Below are 24,441 nucleotides of genomic sequence, written 5' to 3'. Positions count from 1 at the left end.
CGCCCAGGATCCGTCTCGGGCCTCTCGCCTCCCTGAAACGCTTTCAAACGCGCGTGAGACTCGCCGTTTCGGTTCCGAATCTCCGTTTTCACGTTTCTAAAACGGTTCTAAAACGCGTGTGTGAAACATTTCCGAATCTCCATTTTCACATTTCTAAAACGGTCCTAAAACGCGTGTGTGAAACATTTCCGAATCTCCATTCCTCACCTTTGTATAACGCTTCTAATGTGCGTGTGAAACTTTACGTTTCGGTTCTGAATCTACTCTCTCACCTCTCTGAAACGGTTCTAATGTGTGTGTGAAACATCTACTCTCTCACCTTTCTGAAACGGTTCTAATGTGTGTGTGAAACTTTACGTTTCGGTTCTGAATCCACTCTCTCACCTTTCTGAAACGGTTCTAATGTGTGTGTGAAACTTTACGTTTCGGCTCTGAATCTACCCTCTCACCTCTCTAAAACGGTTCTAAACTCTAGTGTGGGATTCTGGTTCTGAAACTCAATTATCGCAATTTTTAATGCTTGTGTGAAACTCTCCGTTTTCATCGTTCTAAAACGGTTCTAATCGCGTGCGAAACTCACCGTCTCGGCTTCGGGTTTCTATTCCTCCCGTTTTGAAACGGTTCCAAACTCGTGTGTTAATTTTCCGTCTAACGTCCAGAATATCAATTCTCACCGTTTCGAAACGGTTCTAAACGCGCGCGTGGAATCTTCTCTCTCGCCGTTCTAAAACGGTTCTAAAGTGTGCGCCGCCCTGTGACCGATTCCAACTGGCAGGACTCCCCACGCACTCGGTACCAGAAAGATCTTCGTCGCGAGTGTGAATTCCTGTTATTTTGGATCTCGGCTCTACGCCTGCAAAAAGGTTCCAAACGCGCGTGGTGCAAGATCACGATTCTCGATTGGTTCAAACTGGACCCTAATTCTTCAGGAACGTCGCTTTGCTGAGTGTTTTCGTGAGTCTTACGACTCCGCAAACGTGTTAAGGAAGAATCTTTAATGGTGCCTCGTTATTCTCTCACCGTTCGCTGACACGAGCTTTTTTTGCGAGTTGTTAGTCGCAAACGATAAAGTTAATCGTATGATGTACGATGGTAATAGTTCTTTTCTCACTCTTCTCGTGTGACTGCCCCCACAGCATCTGACTTCAGCGGATGGAAAAAATGACTAATTTCCAGTGAGATTCGAATAAAAATTGGGATCTAACGAAGGTGATGCGTTGCCAACTGCGCTCGACAGCGTTAGCGCGCTTTTTTATCTGAAGTGAGGAAGTAAACAAAATTACGGTCCAACGCTCGAGTGTGCGAGCTGTTTACAAGTGATTCGATCGCTTTTACGGTCGCGCCCGTGCCCGTGCGGCAGTCCCACTTCAGAGCCCGTCGTTAAAATTTGACTCGGTCAATAAGGCGCGCGCCCCGCGGAAATGGCCCGAGTTTTCGGTCAATTAACCCCCCCTCCGAGTCGAATTCGTATCGCAGAGTCGTTAAACCCGGTGTTTAAGAACTGAGCTAGTCGTGTGCTATCGATTAAGGCCCCTCTCCGACAGAACGGTTCTGTTTACTTCCGGAAAATCGATACATAATCCGAGAAATAACCAGGTAACAGCTCCGTTTGAACTTTCCCGGAATTGGGACGATTTTCGGAGTTAACGTGAAGTTTTGACCGGATTTTTTCTCTGACTCTTCTATTTAGTTTTCTCTCTTTCGTGCGCTTCGATCGGAGCGGGTTCTCCGGAAGTGTCTCGCGTGTGGTGCGCGTTCCGAACGAGACGATGGGTTGCGAACTGGGGAAACTGGCGTTCGTAAATCGGCAGGGCAGCGAGGGGGCCGACAATTTGAACGAGGCGCCCCCCGCCCCCGCCCCCCCGGACCCCAGGCTCCCTTTGACCGCCAAGCAGAAGTACAGCATGTTGGCCTCATGGAAAGGGATCTCCCGAGCGATGGAGCCCACAGGGATCTACATGTTCATAAGGTAAGGCTCCTCTTTTAGCCCCGGCTCTATTCATTAACAAAATGCAGGAAGTCTTAGGATTAGACGGCTTATGCTGCCGTGCTAAGCAGTGGCGTGGCGTGCTTTGCGATATATCGATTGTTATGCCATTTAAACCTATGGAAAAGGATCGATAAACAGGATGTTTGCAGCGAACATCTTATTAATCGATTCTTTACCATAGGATTAAATAGCATAACAATCAATACATCGCAATTCACGCCACGACACTGGTGCTAAGGAAAAACGCCGCACAATGGATCGAGTCAATTGGTGAGGTCGGACAAAATTTGGAAACTTTAAACGCTCATAATTCCTTTCATACATGACTTTGAGGTTCTCAAAGTGGTTCCATTGGTTTTCTCGTGAAATTTTCTTCTAAATGCACCCGTCAAAGTCTGAAATGTGACGAAATAAACATCAAAATTTGCAGTTTTAGTAAAAAAAATTGTGTTCGACCTCTCTTGTTGACTCGATCCACTGTGCGCCGTACGAACGTTCAATAATGCCAAATTTCTCCGGATAAAGCACGTATCGCTGAGGTAATTTATGCATATTTTTCCTCGGGATTTTAAGGCATATTAGATTAAATTGTGTACAAAATTGACTGAAAAATTTGAAGAAAAATGTTGAACAGTTTCCTCGAAATTTCTGATTTTATCGGAGGAAATGTGGCAACGCCTAAAGGCTCATACGGCGTTTTTCCTTGGCACGGCAGTATAAAGACGTAGCCAGACATTGTCTATAGTTAAAAAGTGCCTACGGTGTTGGGGGTTCAAAGATATATAATTCCTGAAAATCTTGAGGAATGACGTTTGTATTGGGAAAATTTACCAATAATGGGTCAATATCCTCCTTGGATGCATGGACGCCCTCGCCTCGAGACCTCCTAAAATCTACAACTTGAGATTTTGAGATTCTCGAGGCCGTGGATGAATGGAGCGCCAAAAATTTAGGGAGGAGGGTCGGACATTTTAATAACTTTTGTTTCATAATCGTTGCTGAAATGAAGAGGGAGCCCCGACGATTTTCCTGAAAATTTATAGAGGCAAAATCATGAGTGGGGGCACTGAATTTCATAGCAGAAAAATTTTTCCTCTGACCTACAGAATACGCCTCTCTGGTTTCCCGCAATTTGGCAACATTATTTTTTCTCCATTCAAACCTGCGTTTGAATAATCGACTCTTGTCGGAGTACCTGTCCATTTCGAGAATCGATCGGGGGGAGAGGGGGGGCTGTGTCCCCCTTCCCCTCCCCCATCTACTTGGGCCCTCCCAAGAAACGTAAGGGATTTTGCCAAATAAGTGCATGGTGTTAGTTGTATACTTGAAAATGCAATTCGATGAATTTCATAGTCAAAATAGAACTAATCTTCAACTGAACTTCTTTCATATTCTGTTCCATACGTTTAAATGGGAAAAAACAAATGATGCCGACTCGCTCGATTCGCTGACACGGGGGGGGGGGGGGGGGGGGGCATTTAATCCTGGAATCAATTATTTATAATGGATTAAATAGGCGACAAAATGGTATTGCCAACTTGCAAGGATCGAGCGGTACCCCGCTCAACGAACTTTCATCAAGCGAGTCCTAGTTTCGCGAACTTTCCTAGGAAACAGTTCAACGCGGCATTTATCATTTATCAGTCATTTAAAGCGAAGGTGACTGCCGCGCAGTGTCGCTACGCGTAGGAAATTGTTGAACACCCGGGAGTTCAACTTTCGTGTAACTCATTTACTTAGTTTGGGTAGGTAGCTGTCGCAGTGTAGCCGGTGCATAGTTTTCAACATATTCTGTCCCTGTTGGTGTCGTGTTGTCGCTGCGGTTGTTTGTTTACAGTTGCACAGGCCTTTGAAGCTAGGGATATCCCTCAAACCTTCCTTGGAACTGGAAGAGTTTCACAGAGCCCTTTGGTCGGGTATTTTTTATTTCCCTTCCCCTCCCCTCTTTATGAGGTACCCTTCTGCCTTCGCCCCCCTCCCCTCAAAAAAAAATATCCTCTTAGTTCTGCGTATGCAAAGGAAAGAATGTAACTACAGCTCAGCGTTGCGAAATTACCATTCGCAATTTGTATCGCAACTCAGGAACTAGTAGGAATTTATTATTGAATATTCCACAGTCATTCCACTTAATACTGTCAAAAATAAGCAAAATCTTGGACGAATTAGAGTCTTCAAATCGCATCATCCTTTCTAAAATCAGGACATTTCTGGTGAAGCTATCTATATATTTAAAAAAGGAACCAATTTCTTGTACCAGTGACTTGTGGAGGTCTACCAAACCGATTCTCACGACATTCACACTGCTACATCAGAGAGGGTTGGGGCTGTAGCCCCTTAATTTTGGACGGAAACGTTGTTACAATATTTAAACAATCAAATCATTATTCGGAAAATAGACAATGTCGCTATGAAAATCAGTAATAGTTTATACTTCATCGGCACTATAGACTAAACTAGAATTCAGCTATACGATGCAATAAAAACAAGCATAAAGCCCTTGCCTTATTAGTTAGTGTCGAGCGCGACGAACACTCATTTTAACTTTTGGATGCAACTATTCGGGCTCCATGGATGTCCGTGTTGCATCCGCACGGAGTGAAGGCGTTTTGACTGTCCAGGCTCTCATCACTTCACCCGCAGCCCGCGGCGGGCTTTACTGCAAGGATCCAAAATAACAAAGGACTTTCAATTTTTCGTTTATAATGCAAGAATATCTCCCAGGCACGAATAGTTGCATACAGGCGTTGGGCGTTTGTGATCTTTAGTGCTTCAGTTTCTATATCCGCGACTGTAATAAGCGTGATTTGTAGAGCAACCATTCATATTTAAGAGATGTCTTTAAAGCATACATGAAGAATCGAATGAACTTTTTACTTTTAGATACTTGCAGCAGCTTGCCGCACGATGAAACGAAGAGAGGTTTCAGAAAGGTTGACATGAAATCTGCGACTGAAGCCGCAAATTTTGATGTTGATAAATTGTATGGGATGCGCATTGAAAGAAATTTCACGAGAAAATCAATGAGGCCCCTTGTAAAACCTTAACGTTCCGATTTGAGTTTTAGGTGTTCCCACATTTTATCCGACTCCTTTCATTGACTTTCGTAACTAAGCACCTCTGTTGAGGCAGTTGGCGTCTAAAGTCATACCGCCCTCACTTCTATGCGTATGCAACACGGACATCCATGGAGTTCGAATAGTTGCATCTCGGCTTTATGAGTAAGTAAAGATTTAAACATGTGGACCGGTCCGTAAAACGCCATGTAAATGTTTCAGTCGATTTTCACTGAAAGTCTATTCTTCAAGGACACTGTGCTTTTCCTATACCAGCACGTCACACAGGCTCATTGAAATCTCAAAGATCTAATCATAGAACTAACCATTTGACCGAAAACCATTCATGCAACTAAATTAACTATGCAATCGATCTGTGAAAATATGTCCCAATGGACGTTACGGTTGAACTCTAAATAGCGATGTTTAAACTTGTTTGAGGTACACACGTCCCTGAAGCGACTAATTTTACTGCGAGGAATGATAACGAGTGCATTGGTCTCTCTGTACAGTTCCTCTGTTGAAATCTCTCCTCCTCAAAATGCATCTGCATCACTCGATTTCCATTCAATTAGCAGACCGAGTGGATAATTTCTACATTTCTATATTTATGACTCCATCTGAAATATGACCGAACGGAAGTATACGCTTTTCGCTCAAAAATTTATTTTTGCAGCTTTCCCTCAGAGCGGTGCTCTTTTGAAACCGAACCTCCAAGTGTGTTGCTTGGGCGTCTTAGAACAAAACAGTTCACTGAATGCTTTCATAATACAAAGAGCTTATTCGCAACGTTTGATATTAAAACCTGCAAGCGATTACTTCTGAAAGACGCGTTTGGCGCTTTTGATGTTGAGCTCGGCCGTCCGTATCCTTCAACTTTTCTAACTTGGAATATCATGCCGCTCGGGCGTCAGTAAAGGGAATATCTAAAAAATTGTATTCTTATTTATTTTTCCTGAAACCATAGGATAGACACAATTATTTTGTTCGGCGATGGCCCGACCCACATGAACCGGATTCGTTTAACGCACCCTTATTCAAAGATATCGCTTGTTTTTATAATAATAAAGACATTCAGGATATTTTACGTTTATGATTCAGAATATTCGGTGGCCAAGATAAAAAAATAGAATCATCCGATTGCATCGTTGCCAGTCTCCGCTCATGGTTTTTTTTTTTTTTTTTTTTTTTTTTTTTTTTTTTTTTTTTTTAATTCTACGAAGAGACAAACAGACTGTTTCTCTTGAAATTTTCTGTTAATTTTCTTCAATTTCGGAAAAAAACTTCTTCAGACAGTTTCAAGGAGATATTTTCCCCCATCTCCGCTCAAAATAATAATATCTATTCGAAAAATTTTAAACTTTGCAGTGTTACTTGCAGTATACACCTGCCGAATATAAGCTTGGACTTTTTTGTAGCTCAGGGCGAAAAGCTCTAACTACTTTTTTTTCCGAGAAAAGGCTCGGCGCCCTTGTTGTTTCCCGTGTACTCTCACCTTTTTGACGTTTCACGTATCGCGTCTGACGTATGCCAAATACATTTGTGACGAAGCCAGGCAAAGTATAGACGCTATTAGTGTCACGTCACAGAAAAGCGATACACATCAATTTTTTCGCATTGATAGCATTGAAAGAGGTTATGCCAATGCTATTGTTTGGATCCAATTCGATATAATGGAGAATTCCTATGATGACGTTGCCTCGAATAGCGTCTATACCTTAAAGTAAGGTATTCCCAAACATATTGAGGATGCTATACACTGGAAAAAAAAAAAACACATTGGATCTAGAGTCCAGACTCTAAAAAAAAATTGACAAGAAAAAATACTCTTGATTCAATCGGATTTTTGCTTGAATCAAAACGAAATCCGCTTAAATTAAGAGGGTTATTGGTTCTTGATGTAAACTAGATTCTGATTGAATCAAGAGTACTTTTTTTTGTCGATGTTTTTAAGAGTTTGGACTCTAGATCCAATGTGTTTTTTTTTTCCAGTGCAGTAACTCAATTTCCTCAGAACTGTTAGCTAGAACCATTTTCCTCGAAGTTACTTAGTGTATATTCACTGGAAAAAAAAAACAAAAAAAAAAAACACATTGGATCTAGAGTCCAGACTCTTGAAAACATTGACAAGAAAAAGGACTCTTGATTCAATCAGATTTAAGCTTAAATCAAAAGGAAATCCGCTCAAATTAAGAGGCTTGGTTCTTGATTTAAGCTTAAATCTGATTGAATCAAGAATTTTTTTTCTTGTCGATGTTTTTAAGAGTCTAGACTCTAGATCCAATGTGTTTTTTTTCCAGTGTTGTCAAGTCGGCATGTAGGAGCGATTTTTTTCGTTGGAAAAGTTTCGTTCTCATCACATGTCTCCAATCAAGGTGTCTACGCTGTGCACGCATGTGTTCCTCTAGCCCTTACCACCGTCAATAGAAGATAGGAAGGGAACGGAGGAAGCTTTATTAAAGCGATTAATAAAATCATGTCACGTCCCCACCACAAATTTTGCGTAGTCTCGTGCCATCCCGTGATTAAGTTTAGGTGTATTGAACGTCGGCGTGGCGAATACTGATATGTTCCCCCAACGACGACGACGACACGCTTAATAGTACTCTATTAAAATATCGATTTTTCCCCCCTTTGAAGGAAGAAAGGAGAGATCCGAGGGTCGGGGCGCGCACCTACGGGCGCCTTAATTAGTCGTCGTGACCGAAAATTGATGAGGCATGCCTGATAAGAGACGTTGTTTAAGTTAACAAAGTCGATGCGCGGTTAACAGAAACGCTCAACGCTGAAAAATTCTTGAGGATCGTATGCATGTAGTCGTTCCTAGAATCTCTTTATACTGAGAGTCAAGACAATGTGAATCCATTTCTGATTGGTTACCGTATTTTAGGCCTCTACGGTGTCACAAACAGGAATAAATATTACATTTTCACCAATTACAAAGATTATAATCTGGAATGGACCGAGGAATTACGGGTTCGATAAGGAACAAACGGAATGAGAGAGGGAACGGAGAAAGGAATTTGAGAATGGGCCGATCAAAGATTACGAAAAAAGTTCAATTTGTGTAATCTTTATTCCCGTTTGTGACTCCATAAGGGGGTGTTGTCTTGACTCTCAGTATAAAGGGACTCTAGTCGTTCCTGAAACAGCTATTTGCCTTGGGGAGGTGGTTGGACTAAAAGGGAGATCTAAGGAAGCCTTTAAAATGACGTCTTAGGAGTGAAAATGTTTCCAAACCTTAAACCTTTGAATAAAAGTCAGCGAAATAACTCTGGAAATGGATACCTACGTGCGAGGGATCACAATGATTTGCCACTACACAAAGCTCAAAGAACAATTTATTGCGGGTTTCGTAAAGTTCAAGGCAGGTCCAAACCTACCTTAGAGTTTGTCAAAATCGCATAAAATTTTCATCTTGAACTTTTTGAAGTGGCCCGGCATTATCATCCCTTGTAAGAATCTATATCTAAATGTTATACTGCGGGATTTTATTCAAGGTTTGCGAGAATTGTCAGTTGTGACAATGACCGTTATCACCGACCTCACTCCATCACGAATGAGTCCATGTTTTGCTCGAGTAGAGTAGATCAAACGGATTGCATTCTTCGCATGGAAATCAACCCCGACCTGTATTGAGTTGATTCCGAGAAGAGGCTTTTAAGCTCTGCAAGCTTAATCATCGTTTTGACACCAACCGACGCGACGGGGTCAAATCTAAAGGATCCGGCCAAAATTTTAGCTGTGGTCTGCAGCTTCCGCGTCACATGTGATGCGTTCTGGGAAGATCCCTCATCGATACCGGGAAGAGGTCGCTTCGTGTGAATGGGCCAGTCGAGTTTGTCATAGAAATGTGTTTTGACGGTTGAAACTAGACAAGCAAAACGTAACATGATTCTTTGAGAGGTCATTTCTCCATTCAATATTAGCGTAAATTTTGTCCTGTGAGTAGTATAATGACATCATGCATGTGACGTCAGCCGCATCTTGTCAGCGCATACGGTGGTTCCCTCTATCTTGTTGGTCTTATCAGTGATGAGATAATTCAGGTTCTAAATGTTATATTTCCATAATTCTTTTGCTAAAATATTGTTTAAAAAACATGTTCTCAGTTTTTCTTAAAGATATATATGTATTTGATTAAAAGATAATTCTTCCGCTTGAGGCGAGATTTTTAAGCCGTAGAGAACTTCCCTTGTGTAAAAATTATTTTCTATCTAACTGTGTAGATAAAATTATTTTAATCAAGAATTTTTTCTAGACCAACAACATTTTTTAAAATTCAAAACATTCTTTTCCAATCATTTTTTTAGTGAGGGGCAGCCCTCCAGCTTGAAAAAGGTCTTTGCTTTGTAATCAACGTCACATCGTAATTCGTCTGCACTTGCACCTGTTATTTAATGCACATTTTTTACTTTCTCGCTCCTCTTGCGGGTAGAGAAAGTAATTTAACTCAGAAAAAAGTTGAAATTTCCTCATTTCTAGGCGTGTTAGTGTATTAGGCGCTACAGAAAAAGAAAAAAAAGAGAAATAAAATCATATTTGAAAAAATGTTGGTGTGTCCGTCCGGCGTTATCCGGATTTCTATGCACCGCCATATCTCAAAATCTAGTTCAATTTCATTCAAAATAGGCGTGGAGGATTTTATTTTTTCAACTAAAATCCTTGTTCCCATGGTTAGCCACATTTGCGTGCCTCGAAAGCGAAATGAATTACTCAAGTTATCAAGACCGGAATAATTTGTCCCTGTAGAAAAACAATAAAACATTGAACAAAAGTTTCTATTCGAGTTTTTATTAGTGAATCGCGCGTTGGCTGGCACCGCTGCGCCAGCCGCCCTTATTTTGAATAAATAAAATCCACCTCGAACCGCGATATGCGAGGCAGGAGTGGAGGGGAAGTGTCTAAACGCGGTTTTTAATTATTTCCACCGCCCGCTCCCACCCCCTTCCACTCATCTACATCATCTACCCTCGTCCGCTGAGTTGAGCACACTGCTCGATTCCATAAATTTATGGCATGTTGGAGCCGCCCCCCTCCCCCAACACCTGGCTCTTGTAGTTGCTGAGGCGAAAGTGATGGATATTGCCCCAGCATTGTCGAGGCGCCCTGGTGTGGAGCTTCGTCCCAAAGAGACTGCCAGATTCCATTGTAAATAATTTCATTTTTCCGGATGGATTCCGAGAAACGCTTACAATTATTCATGTATCATCACCAGAAAATCTACCCTAAGAGCTTGTTTTCAAAGAATTCAATACAATGGTACACTCCTGGACATACTCGTACTATATTAGAGCACATATCGACGGCGCACAGTGGATCGTGTCAATAAGAGAGGTCGGACAAAATTTGGAAACTTTAAAAGCTCGTAACTACGTGTATATAAAGTTTTGAGGTTCTAAAAGTGGTTTCATTGATTTCTTCGTAAAATTTCCTTCTTAAAGCATCCCTTACAACATGAAATGTGACGAAATAAACATCAAAATTTTCAGTTTTAGTCGAAAATTTCATGTCCGACCTCTCTAATTTACTCGATTCACTGTGCGGCGTAAGTCCGCAACCACGTCTCTCGTTTACGGTGTTTGAAAATCTCCGCTTCTATAATATTTTTTTAAAGGAGAATAAATGGACATCATTCCTTGACATTTTTGCAGAATTTTCTTCAAACAGAGAATAAAAATCATGGCAGTTTCGAAGAATTGCCGTTGAGTTGTTTTCCGTTCAAAAAATAAAGTATGATAGGGAGTCTGCGACGTCGTAAATGGTCGCGGACTTACACCGTCGATACCTATATCATTATATTACACTTGTTTTTATTCACAGCCTGTGCCCTGTTTTAATGCTTTTATTTCATCACATTAGACATTGCGTCGTTTTCCTCGCGAAAAAAGCGTAACTACATTTTAGTGTTGCCAAATTTTCTCTCGCTCAGTGAATTTTTACCTGGAGAGTCTTGGGCATTTCTAGCTGAAAATTTTACTAATTTTTCTTCTGATCTCATGTAAAAATCAGACAAATATTGGACAAAAATTGCGCAGGTGCCTTTTCTTAAAAAAAATTGAATTGTTTTTGTCAATTTCGCAACCTTGGAATGGAGTTACGTTTCTTTGTCCGGGAAACGACAGGCGGAGACTCAGACTTGACTTGATCATTAACTATATTTTTATTTTTACGTGTGATTATGGAGTAGCAGAGAGGTTATTAAACACTAGGACTACCGATAAACTCCGTATTACATCAGATTGTTAAGTTAAGGTATAGGAAAGAAAAAGTTACCACTAGGCCTTGCCCACGCGAGCAACGGTTTGCGGAACTTTCAGCTGTGTATAGTTTTTCGCCCCTTTTCTATGTGCAGACGGATTAAGTTTTAACTCAGCTAAAACCTGTTCCGTCATTTTTCATTAATTACACCTAGAAATATTATATCCATATATTATAGGCACAGACTGAGACTCAGACAGTATGACCTAATCTCTTGCTCGGTAATCCAGGATTGCGCGAAAGGTCTAAGAAAATATATGAAGATTGCGCAAAAAAGGCACAAGGATTGCGCGAATAGAAACCTTAACATTTGCTACAAAATTGGGCGAATTTAAAGTGAAGCTAATATAAGGTAGAAGTTTGGCAAAATAGGAAACAGTTGGAAAATAAACGCATTTTTATGTTAACGCTAGTTTATGTCATTTTGTTGACAAGTCATCAATGTCTTAATGAAGTGGAAAGATTGAATAATGGTCGTGGGTAGGTAGGTATAAAGAACTTTCCTAACTTTTCTCGGAAAAAAATATTTCATAGGGTGAAACGAGGCAACGTTGGAATGCTCATACGGCGTCGAAACATAAGATAGGCCTTTAAAACTCTATTATTCGAGGTCGCGATTATTCTAACGCGAGTTCGAATAACCGCGCCAAACACAGTGCGGCCGGCACTAAACGTACAATGGCTCCTGCAAGACGTTAGGAGTACTTCACGCATCGCGCCAAACAGTGCGGTCGGCGTGACACGCATATCAGTGCCTACAAGACTGCATGAACACTTCTCGCATTGCACCAATCGCAGTGCAGCCGGTCAGCTGGCGTGAAACGCACATTGACGCCCACAAGACTATAGGAATGCTGTAGGACTGCGTATGTCATCATTCTTGACTTTCTGCTCCAGTTTTTATCATCATTAAAGGGAGAACATGTGTCCTTATTTTAACGATTCAGAAACTCGGATGAAGGCGAAATTATCGAAGAGAGACATATTCGTTAGTGAGGAGGGAATGAACAGTCTTCCGCGATGTAGTTATCTACCACAAACTACCAAGGTTGCCAGATTAACGCCTCCTAGTTGAATATTGAATATTCGCGCAAATACGTGACTTTTCACTAACAGAAAAATTCACGCAATCCTATGCATCTCCAAAAAGGTAAGAAAGGGGGCATTCGCGCAATCCTATCGCAGGCCTCTTGCTTTTCTTAGGTGTTTTGAATCGCATTTAACGAAAGGGAACCAGCTCGATTTTATAGTCTTGCAATAATCGCGCGTTCTCATCTCAATATCGACGGTGTAAAGTACACAACCGCATATCTCGGTTTCCAACGTGGCAGATTTCCTGTCCTTTAATCCTTTAAATTGCATACTACTCAAAGGCAATTTTTAAAAACTGCCATGATATTTCTTCTCTGTGGTAAGAAAATTCTCCAGAAACTGCAAGGAATGATGTCGATTTGTTCTTCCTCAGAAAAATAAAATACGAGCGGAGATTTTCTAACACCGCAAACGAGATACATGGTTGCGGACTTGCACGATATATGATAATCCCTGGATCAGAAAATTGTATTTGTTTTTTAAAAAATTGTTAATTGTACAGGAATTTTACGACTGTGTGAATTTTATCATTGGTCATAATTTTTTTTTCTTTCTTTTTTTTTTTTTTAAAGAGACGAATGTAGCTATTTTTCCAATAAAACCACGAAAAGAAACAGTAGGAAAATCTTGTATAAGTGTGACTGTTCACGGAAAAGGAACTTTAGTCCACAAGAGTTCCAAACTGAGTTATACTTGCATACCAGAATGCCGAGTACATAGTCTAAAAAAAAAAAACCATTTGGGACAAAAAACTCCAATGAAATCCAACTGGACCGAAGTTATGGAGTTGTAAAATTTTCAGATAAAAAAGTAGTTCCGAAAATCAGCTTCCAAAAATTCTAACAGCCATGTTCAGGGAATCGCCTGATAAACATGGAAATCTGCGCGGTACATTTACATAAAAAGTAACTAAACTGTTTGCATATTCTTTTGGGCATGAGAGAGAGAGTGAGAGAGTGAGATGAGAATGTATATCGAAATCTCAAAATTCTTTTCAATGATTCAAATAACTCGATAAAAATTTCCCTGCACAGAAAAAACTTCCTTTTTCACAGTCGATCGCAAACCGTCATTTTCTGGCCAACTTCCATTTTTCTCTTAAATAAAAATGACCAATACGATACTGTTGAAATTGAATTTTTTTGCTCTTGAATAAATTTGGCTTCTGTCAATCATTTTTGACGAGCTGACATTATCCTCCCTTGAAGAAATGCATGCATGAGAGTTGCATGAGTGTCTCCTTTCTCTGATAACTGACCTTTCCTACTTTATGATGCAATGAACAGAGAGATGGACATTTTCAAGGGGAAATGAGAGTGATGTGTTGTTTCCAGAAGAGCATCCCTATGATTATTTACCTTTCGCATAAGGTACGTTTCCAGAGGGTTAGTCTCTTACTGCCGCACGCGGCACGCTCCGCTGTGAGGGAAAGAAAAGCAAAGTGCCTTCACTGTGTGTGCATGCAACACGCACAACTTCTGACCACGAATAGTTATATCAAAGCGCCGTGGCGTGCCTTGGCCGTCGTGTTTGGCAAAGATAGGCTTCGATCTGTGACCAAAACGAGATATACTTTAGTTTTGCCTCACAATTTCAAAGTAAGTCGCATATACTTAATTCATCCCTGATTGCTCTGCTGATGCAAGAATAATGCGACACTTCTTAATCGACACATCACAGCTACCTTTATGTTGAAAAAGGTTAGAACTGGAAGAAATATAAATTTATTATTCAGAAGAAAAACAAAATAGTTTACGAATTATGATGAGAGTTATCTACGATATCGATTCGCTACGTTATAGATTTCTTGTCATATTTAAACCCACTATCCAGTAAAACTATTTTTAACTAAAAAAGTCATTTCCTTGAATTTTCACTGATTTTTCTTAACACTTAACGAAACATACGGTGAAAGTTTCTAGCAATACTCAATACTCATTGATTTTTCTTTAATCTTTAAAAAAAAAAAATAAAATAAAAACTAAAAAAACAAACAAAAGCAATCGAGAGTATAGCGATTTCAATCGCAATCGAAGTATGCGCTTCATAATTTTCACCATCGAAATGTCCTCCTCCAACGATTCGCTCAATCTTAACTTCAATTAGATTCAGAGATTGAGCCAGAATACAAAATTAGTTCGCCGAATTTGAGGCACCCCAGGAACCCCGCCATCTTGATTTATGCGCCCCGAAAAGGGCGCAAGGTTGCCATGTTATACGATAAAATGGGAACATTTTACGCGTGTTTCAATGAGGGAAAAGTGATGTTTTTCCAGTACGATCTGAAAACAATCCAAGGGCGTAAACAAAGCGACGGCCTTTTTCGAACTGTCAGAAAACTAAGTCGAAGCGAACTCGGGCTTTGAGGGGGAGGGGGAGGGGAGGGGGCGGGGAGGGGGCGGGGGGTGGGGGGGGCAGACGCGGAAGGTGCCGGATTCAGGGGGCGACAAGACTGAAGAACAAGGACCTTACAACTCAAGACGAGAGCAAATGCTTTTTGACGCCAAGTGGAAGCCTGTCTATAAGTGTTTGCTCTCGTCCTAATGAGTCCGGCTTAAAAATACTCTGAAATTTCGGCGGAAATTCAGCTGCCTTCCTCGCCCGCGGAGAATAAAAACACCTCTTTCATTGATAGATTGTGCCGAAAAGTGAGCAGGAGCGACGGTCAAGATGAAATGGTATGGGTTTAAGTAGAGCCAGCCTATTCCCAGTTAATTGCAGTGTTTGAAAATGTCCTTTCTTATTTCACTTTATCGATGGAGGATGAATTGGCGTAATTATTCCTTGTTATTATAGAAAACTGAAATCGGCCTGTTTGAGTTGTTGCCTGAATATTTGTCGTATCGTTTTTTTATTTTTAATAGAGAACTAGAAATTAACGCTGTGAAATTTTGTGTGAATTTGCCCCAGATTATGAAGACGTGGTTGCTAAATGTAGGAAAATTCGGAAAATTTTAGAGAATATTGAAAAGTAGTGTAAAACCAGGAAATCTAAAAAAAGATGCCAGAAATATCAGAGAAATTGTGTTAAATTTCTTTCATTTGCTGATTCGAAAACGTATGAATTTTCGAACAAAGGCTGTTCAAGAAAACTTGTTTAAATTTAGCATGTTTTTTAACCATCCAACATATTCTCAAATCTCAGGAAACTTTACTAAAATTATTGTTCAGGGTTTTCTCTGATGTTTTTTCTTTTCTTTAAATAAAAAACCAACCAACACGGAAACTTATACTTGTGTGAGTTAGTTCCTCATAACCATGGTCAGTTCTCAGAAAGTTTAAGTACGCTGAGAGGTTTAATTATTTGCTTAAAAATAAAAAAAATAAAAAAAAACTTGAGAAAAAAATATCAACATGAAACATAGTTTGGTTGATTACAGTTTGATCCGTTCGTTTTTCACACTTAAAGGGGAATTTGCGGAAGTTTTGAAGCGACGATGTTCATTAGTTTTCCACTAAAATTATGGAGTATGAAAGGAGCGCTGGAAGCCGAGATGTATAAGGTTTGAGAATTTTACCATCCTCATGGTTGTTGCTTGATTTGGTTGAGACGATGAATCCATTTTTCTCGAGTCTGAAAAATTCTGGCTTCTCCTATGCTCGCCATGCCTCTTTGCAAGACGTTGAACCCGTTTTTCTCGAAACTGACGTGACCTATCTCCTAACTTCGAGTATTTCCCGTGCCGCTCACGTCTCGTTATTATATTCGAACTTCCAGGCGTTCCTGACGGCAAAAGTTTCTTCTTGATGCTGTCACAGTAAAAACAGATATCGGTCGGAAAAGCCAAAAGTAGTATTTCAACGACGCATCACATCCTTATCTTTTACCTTTATTTTCCTTTATTTCGACATTTAAGTTTGGTACAAAATGTACGATTCTAAACATCTGAGATGAAAAAAGTAATGCGAGGTTGCCATTTGCCATCCAAACTTTACCACAAAATCCTAGTTGCCAGATTTTGCTAAGAATTAACATTATTCCTTTAAGACTCGATGTAAAAAGTGCTGAAAATCAGCATAACTTGGCAACTATGCACAAAATGTAGGTTCGAAGGGGTAAGTATTTTTTTAGGGGAATGCAGCCCTCTGTCACGGAGGAGAGGAGGGCGGAGGGTCATGAAATCCAATTTCTAGCGTTACGTATTTTATGAACGGCCGTTTCATCGTATGTATAAATCTAAATGATTCGTCGAACGACATTCGCAAATGCTCCATTTGGACCGGGGCCAGGGGGCCTATCCCTCTGAATGACAAAGGGACCCTGGCTCGAAAGGTGAAGGTTTTAAGTTCAAACCGTTTTTAAGCCCTTGAGCCGTTATTCCTAATTCGGCAACGTTGTAAATAGTCTCGGCGGCTCTTGAAGTTGATGGATAGGAACTTGCATTTGTCAGTAAGCTCGTAGGGTATTAAGTCTTTTGTGCGCGATCATTTCGAAGATCAACGACGGCAGTGATGCAAGCCTTGATTGATCATCGCGGGGACTTTTTGAGTCGCAGGATTTGAACGCCGTTCCGCGATCAAAGTGATGTTTTCAGGGAACTTTAAGTATCAACTCAGCGTTGTGACGTTCCCTCTTTAAATAGTGTCGCTGTGTCAACACCTGTAACTGGAGACACGGTATCCTTCCACACCTCTTCCCCACTCAAAAGCATTACATAAGAGAAACTGAGATCAATTTCTAGACTTCACGATAGAACTTTCTAAGCTCGTTTCCGTTACTACAAATTTTGCCCTTAATCCTCTAGAACCTGGCTAAAACTTAAGGACCTAGCTTCTTATTGTTAGAATTTAATACAACTGCTGGGTCGTTATGAAATAAGCGCTAATTTCTGTGTCAGATTTTAGCAGGGCGACGTGGTGATTTTTTTTTCGGAACTAAGGCTGAATATTCTCGTTGATGGTGGGTAATGCGCCACCTCAAAAACTGCAATGTTTAGATCGACACTCTCTCTTTTATAGCTACAGTGAGGGTATGCAAGCGCTTTTGAGACGTTGCCCGTAAAACACGTCCATTATGCATTATGTGGTGTTTTGTCGTAATAAGTTAGGGGTTCACGACTAAAGTTGGCGACTATGTATCGGACAATAATGCATTTTCTGAAGGTTACCGCGTCGCGTCGCGTCAAGCCGGCCGTGCGGTGCATTTTAATTGTAGCGATTTAGTGCCGGTGCTAGCCAAATTAGCGACGTGAGAGGTTGCCACGTCGCTGGACATACTCGCAATTCTCTGAAACAATGGGGAAGAATGGACTAATTTTTAGATTTGGCAATCAGCGAGCGTAGTTAGGTCGGGACGTCTAGTCAAAATAGCAGCAATTCGTTTCGAGTGCGGAGAATGTCACACGCGCTCATCATTAAGGCGGGCTTTTAAGCTCTCGTCTTTGAATAAAAAATACGCTGAAATTAAGCGCGTCGCGCGTCATAGACGATCTATTCCAACATGGAAAATGCGGAGGATTCGAGGAAAAAATAACGTGATCGTCCACCGTTTCCAGTCTTCAGGTCTACTATCAAAATGTCTACTTTTTATAACCCATAACAGGAACGTCTACATACAAAATTTCTACGCTGAAAATGTTTACCTCATTTATGCTTGCCTTATTTATGCTTGCCTCTTAAATGTCTACTAAACTAAAACGCATAAAAAGAAAATTATCAATAAAAGAGTGATGTGCACGGAAGAAAAAGAGACATTTTTTGGAAGATTCTAAAATATTTAATGCAAATTTTGCATACCTATATTTCGATTTTTATGGAGGATTTTAAGGAGAGTACATGTGATATTTCTTTCTGGGTTGGTCTCGGGTAACCGAGAATAAAAGCGAGTACACTCACATTCTCGGTACGAAATACATTCTGGAGTCACCGCGCGCCGTATACGAAACGATCGGAGCTATATGGCCCATCTTTTGATTGGTTACGCGATTTGAAGCGCGCGAAATCACGTGAAACACGTTCATAAGCGAAGCAATGGAGGGATTTCTGAGGTGAATCCCTCGAAAATGTACCATTATAATTCGCAGTAACTTAGAAAATTCAAAGATCGTGGAACCAACATTCTGATAAAATCAATGAAACCTCAAAAAGACAGCGTCTCGGTGTTTCCTTGGAAATTTTAAAACCGTCTATGCGACACACGCGCACACACATACACTGGAAAAAACACATTGGATCTAGAGCCCAGACTCTTAAAAACCTCGACAAGAAAAAGTACTCTTGATTCAATCAGAATCTAGCTTAAATCAAGAACTAAGCCTCTTAATTTAAGCGGATTTCGTTTTGATTCAAGCAAAAATCCGATTGAATCCAGAGTATTTTTTCTTGTCAATGTTTTCAAGAGTCTGGACTCTAGATCCAATGTGTTTTCTTTCCAGTGCACACAAATTTTTTTAAAATACATATAAAGGGCATTGCCCATTTAAATACTCGAGATTTCAAACGATCTAGACCAGCAGGTAGTCCATTTTTGGCGATGCGAGTACCCACGCTTATTCTAGATTACTCTAGTTTTGACCTTAGGGGCCCTTTGTCATCAGTTTAGCAGAAACTTCGTGTGTCATCAGAGGCAATTTGGCAGCGTAATGGTCACTCGTATGACGTTTTCTCTCAGTGCGGCAGCGTAGGCTAAGTAGAATTCTGCCCGAAGCCCATGATTAAATCAGCGGTCATCCTCCTCCCCCCCCCCCTCTCACCCTCGGCGGAGAGTTCCGAAAGTTAGAGAGTCCTTGACAAAGCGTCGAACGGTCAAGCACTAGGATGGTCCGCGGATCGATTTTCGATTCGATATCGGGTGCGACCTCGCTCGATAAATCCCGTGCCATGTAATGCTATTATCTATCGAAGGAGGGCTTTTGATATCGATTCGATAGCTCAGGCGCCGCCAGTCGGGCTTCGGAAAATGAGTGCACCTCAGGGGAATCGATCTCCGCCTCGGGCGGGGAAACTGTGCCCTCTTTGAATCGTATCTCCCGCGGTGTCATCTTTCCCGACCGTTACGAGGGGCTCGTGAGGAGTTTAGACTTCAGCTTGTTCCCACTGAGGACAGGTACACTGCCGTGCTAAGGAAAAACGCCGTATCGACCTTTAGGCGTTGCCAAAGTTCCTTTGATAAAATACGAATTTTCTGGCAAACTTATGAATATTTTCGCTTTAATTTTTCGGAGAATTTTGTTCGCAATTTCAACTAAAGTTCCTGAAAATTTCAAGGAAAAATATTCGTAGCTTTCCTCAAGAGTAAACATTTTACCAGAGGAAATTTGGCAACTCTCGAATGTTCATACGGCGTTTTTCCTTAGCACGGCAGTACAGTACTCCCTTGGCTTCCTTGGAACTCTCACAGATCATACTCTAAAATGAGTCATTCAAAGAGGCATTGGCGGATCCAGCAAATTGGCAACATTGTCTTTTCTCCATTTAAACCTATGAAAATGTATCGATTCTTGGAGGGGCCAGGTGCTCCGACAAGAATCGATTATTTAGCATAGGTTTAAATGGAGAAAATCGGGTGTTGCCAAATTGCTGGACCCGCTTCTGCAAAGTAGACGGACGTGGAACTTTTGAGTAATACTGCAAATGTTGATGTTTGTTTCGTCTTATTTGAAATTTTATATAGTAAATCTAGGAAATCGTGCGGCGGAAGGTATGGAATCACTTCCGTGTTTCGTATTAATAAAGATAAACTGGAGTCAAGTGCTACATCACGCGTGACACAAGCGTGAATTCCAAGCCCTATTTATCAGACATTCAAGGGGAAAGTGCTCTTAGTATTTACCAAAAATTTCTCGATAGTCATTAACTATTCATTGTATGGGGGGATCAATAACAAACTACAATCATAAAATATTTAGTCTTGTAGGCGCTTTGCGTTTCACACCGACCGCGACCGCTGCTGACCGCACTATGTTTGACGCAATGCGTGAAGTATTCATGCAGACTGGTAGGCTCTATGCGTCTCACGCTGACCGCACTCTGTTTGACGCAATACGTGAAGTATCCATGCAGTCTTGTAGGTGCTAATATGTGTTACATGCCGACCTCCGCGCCGAGGGCTTCTCCTTTTCATCTCAAGTCCTCGTATAGAGGCAAAATTGCGTGTTTGGTTTATAAGCATAAGAATAAAAAGTTTCAAAACTCTGACAAAATAAAGTAAAAACCGTAAAATTCTTCACGACGGGTTTCACATTTACATTTTTAGATGCGTCGATATAATTGCATTATTTCCCCATCGGGATCTTTTAAATTAATTATCGTTCAAGTTGCTGTGTCAAAGCAGCACCGCAGCAAGCTTAAAGGGCCCGGGTTCTGCTTCTTCACGGAGAGCGGACTTTAAAGATCTCACGTTTCACCGTTTACTGTAGCTGTAAGCCATTTTCCTGCCCTCCAACAAGCAACCAAAATAATTGACTTATTATATTGAAGGCATGCTGAACAATCTAAACCCTCATCATTCCCTTGCTCGAAGAATTTTTATTGGATGCCACCAGGTAAAAATGTAGATACCACGAGAAAAAAAATCTCTACATGTATGTTCTAGAGGAAAAACTCGTAAAAATGTTCCCAGATATACAGATGAGCCACCCTAGTCCTAGTACTTTGTTCTTTTAGTACATACATCCAATTCTGTGATTTAGCAGTCCAATGCTGCTTCCGCCAATGAGTCTGTCCATAAAAAAGGCCATTTGGGCTCTTTTTTTCAAAAAAATAAGGGATTTTCTTCAAATTCGGCTGAAAGAACTCTAAGAATGAGGCACTCCACCAGTGAAAGTTTTATGTTGAGCTCAATGCTCGTTTTGGCAACACAAAGTTTACACTCTTTACCGATGAAAAATGCTGATATTTTGAAGTTCCTGGGCTGCAAAAACAACTTTAGCTGATCCGTCTCTATTTTCTGAGGCATTATAGTATCATCAATTCATGTAATTTTCCCTCAAAAAATTAAAACAGGATCAAATTTCATTTTACCCCTTTCTAATGAAGAACTTCAATACATAAACATTTTTCAGAGATAAAATATGTGAGCTTTGTAACGTTGTATTACCGAGCTTTCAACTGGATTGCATTTTGCAAAAAGGAACCACTAGCATTGCAGTGATGCTAAGATTGTACAGCTTCATCTTTTGCAATAAAATTGCGGAAATCGTGAAAAACTATGAAATTTAGATGGTAATTTTTGTCTTAAATTTACAGTTTTTAGCGAGTAAAATAGAAACTATTAATGGATAATCGGGTTTTTCCTCCAAGACAAAAGAAGTTGCACAATCTTAGCAACATTGCAATGCTAGTGGTTCCTTTTTGCAAAATGCAATCCAACTGAAGCTAAAACTCGCAGGGGAGTATTTTCTCATCACAAGATTTCGTTTGGATCATATCTGAACGGAATCCCTGCGGCCCTCCAAAAATGGACCGGCTCATTTTTGTCAGAGACCGCCTCCGCTTCCCTTCAGTGGCGTGGCGTGCTTTGCCGATGTATCGATTGTTTTGCCCTTTAAACCTACGGAAGAGGATCGATAAACAGCGTGTTCGCAGCGAACACCTTAACAATCGATTCTTTACCATAGGTTTAAATGGCAGAACAATCGATAAATCGCAAATCACGCCACGCCACTGCTTCCCTTCCGCTCCTGCAATAAGAAATAAACTTACACGGGAGCGTTTTGCAAGCCGAAACCACCCTGACAGCAGCACACGACAATGGTATCCTAGCATTCGAAAGTCGAGGCCGGCGGGGAGCAAGCGACGTTTAGGGGGACGATACCCATGTCCGGATAAACACATTTTCTTCTCCCCCGCTTCCGGGCGTAATGAACGGTTCAAGTTTCCTCCGCTCCGGGCTCCGGGACCGGGAGAGGCCAACTTGGGACGAGTGTTACAATTAGTGCAAACACGGCTAAGTGGCCGCGATACCGTGTTTTTCGGCGTGTTGTCTCAGGTGCTCGTCGATTCACAATGAGCCTGTCGCGCGGTTGCTAACTGGCATCGCCAGCTCCGATTTGAAACGACATGAAAAAACCCGGGTTCCTCTTGAAATCTGCCACTCCTGTTCGTGTGCCTATAAATGAGAGCCTCCACTGCATGCTGTACCGAGAGCCAAAGGGGGTACGCCCCATGACCGCTCCGCAGTTCAACCCTTCGAGGCGCTTCGCGCCTCGCATGTACGGATGTTCGATTTCAATAGCACTAGGATCGTGGGGTTTTCTCATCATGTTTATGAAATGATATAAATGTTTAAATTTCACAGAAAACGAGCAAATTTAAAACTTTGCCGTAAAGGCTGCAGAATGGAGGGAGTAGCAGCGGACTGCTCAGACATTATGCGTTAGGTATACGCTTCCCTCGTGATTTTATATTAGAGGTCAAGATTCGGATCGCATGTAACAGATATAAGCAGCTGGAATACAGTGTTGTGTAAATATTGCTTTTTACCCCAATTTAAAAACTAATATGAGCACAATTTTTGAATTTTCGCTCCAATTTCACGTAAATATTGTACATTTCTAGGATTCATAAATGAACGAGCCAAGCCTCTTAATTTAAGCGAATTTTCTCTCAACACAAGGAAACAGCCGATTGAATCAAGAGTCTTTTTTGTTGTCAAAATTTTTGAGAATTTGAACTCTGCATCCAAGAGACTTTTTATTCCAGTACAGAGAATTTTTGTAAAGTTTTGTTTATTTGAAAACCAGAACCTCAAATTTATTGCAAATTTTAGCACAATTTTTTGGTGTACCGAATCCACCGGGCATGCATGCAAAATTGTATAGTTAACGAGTACATGTTTTTTTTTTTTTGGGGGGGGGAGGGGGGTCTTAAACTTCGTCTCCATCCAGGCTACGATGAGGGGTGGACTGGCCATGGGGGCGGGGAGACAATCGCCTCCTAAAAAGCCGCGGAGGTCCCGAGGGGGCCCACCCCGCGGCGAATTTTTTTCGAGTCATCGTTTTATTCCCTGTAATGTTGTAATTTTCCAATCCTTTTAAGTCACTAAAAGGCCCTAAAATCCTTGAAAATCTGTCTCTAAGAGACATGAAAGGTAACCTGAAGCTTATGTGATGATGGGGCCCCCGAAGAATCCTGAGAATGGGTTATTTTGAAGTTCAAATACTCTAGAATTCGACTCCAATAGTACTTAAAATTGCGTTAAAAAAGTGTGAAATTTTCAAAATCTACCGGGGGACCCGGGCCCCTTAGAGAGGCCCACCAACGACAGGTGGGGCCCCCAAATCTAGGTCGCCTCCTAAGTTTTCGACTACCAGTTCGCTCCTGGCTACAATCTCCTCTCACTTAGCATTCATCAGCTCTTGAAATCAAAGTTTTTTTACGAGATAATCCGAAGAGTAATGTCTTTAAAGTGAGCACCGGGTGGAGAGGGGGAAAAAATCGACAAACTCCGTCCCGCAAGCGGTTGCCTCGCTTTTTTCCAATCTGAAGTTTCAATCGCCGCGCCTTCGGGGCTCGCAGGAGACGGAAGTTCATTTCGTTGACGTTCTCATTTTTATGGGAGCGCAATAAAATTTCCCGCGCGTTTCCGTCGACTTCGACGTCGTGTTGCGCCCCGATCGGCTCCGACGACAGGATACGACGCTAATTAATCGATTAAGCCTCGTTGTGGCGTCCCGATGCCGGGCGAATTGAATCCGCGCTACCATATCAAAAACGCTAATGTGCGTTATTTGATGAGCCTCAGAATACGAGCGCTCTAATGGGGCTCGGGATTCACCGGAGAATGGAGTTTTTAGGCTTTAGCATATTTCTATGCAAATCGAGAGCCTCAGGATCCACCGCCACACAGAGGATCGAGTCAATAAGAGAGTTTGGACAACATTTGGAAACTTTAAAAGCTTATAACTCCGTTCATACAGAACTATGAGGTTCTAAAAGTGGCTCCATTGGTTTCCTCGTGAGATTTTTCTGATAAAAGCATCCCTTTAAATTTTAAATGTTGTGTAATAAACATCAAACTTTGTAGTTTTAGTCGAATATCTCGTATTCGACGTCTCTGATTGACTCGATGCACTGTGCGCCATGATCGCGCATCCTCGATGGGTG

General features: G+C 41.2%; 1 protein-coding gene across 1 annotated transcript in view; it reads left to right on the top strand.

Annotated features, from left to right (window-relative positions):
• The first annotated feature begins 265 nt into the window (after positions 1–265).
• The window catches only part of LOC109031160 (neuroglobin), a 175,394-nt gene continuing 151,218 nt past the window's right edge, over positions 266–24,441 (top strand). Inside the window, exon 1 of the mRNA XM_019042516.2 lies at positions 266–1,969. Within this exon, the coding sequence (XP_018898061.1) occupies positions 1,770–1,969 (200 nt within the window). The 5' untranslated portion in view covers positions 266–1,769. The remainder of the gene's footprint in view (positions 1,970–24,441) is intronic.

This window comes from Bemisia tabaci, chromosome 3, assembly GCF_918797505.1.
Source record: "Bemisia tabaci chromosome 3, PGI_BMITA_v3".
NCBI classification, from domain to species: domain Eukaryota; kingdom Metazoa; phylum Arthropoda; class Insecta; order Hemiptera; family Aleyrodidae; genus Bemisia; species Bemisia tabaci.
This window is presented reverse-complemented; position numbering and strand designations above follow the sequence as displayed.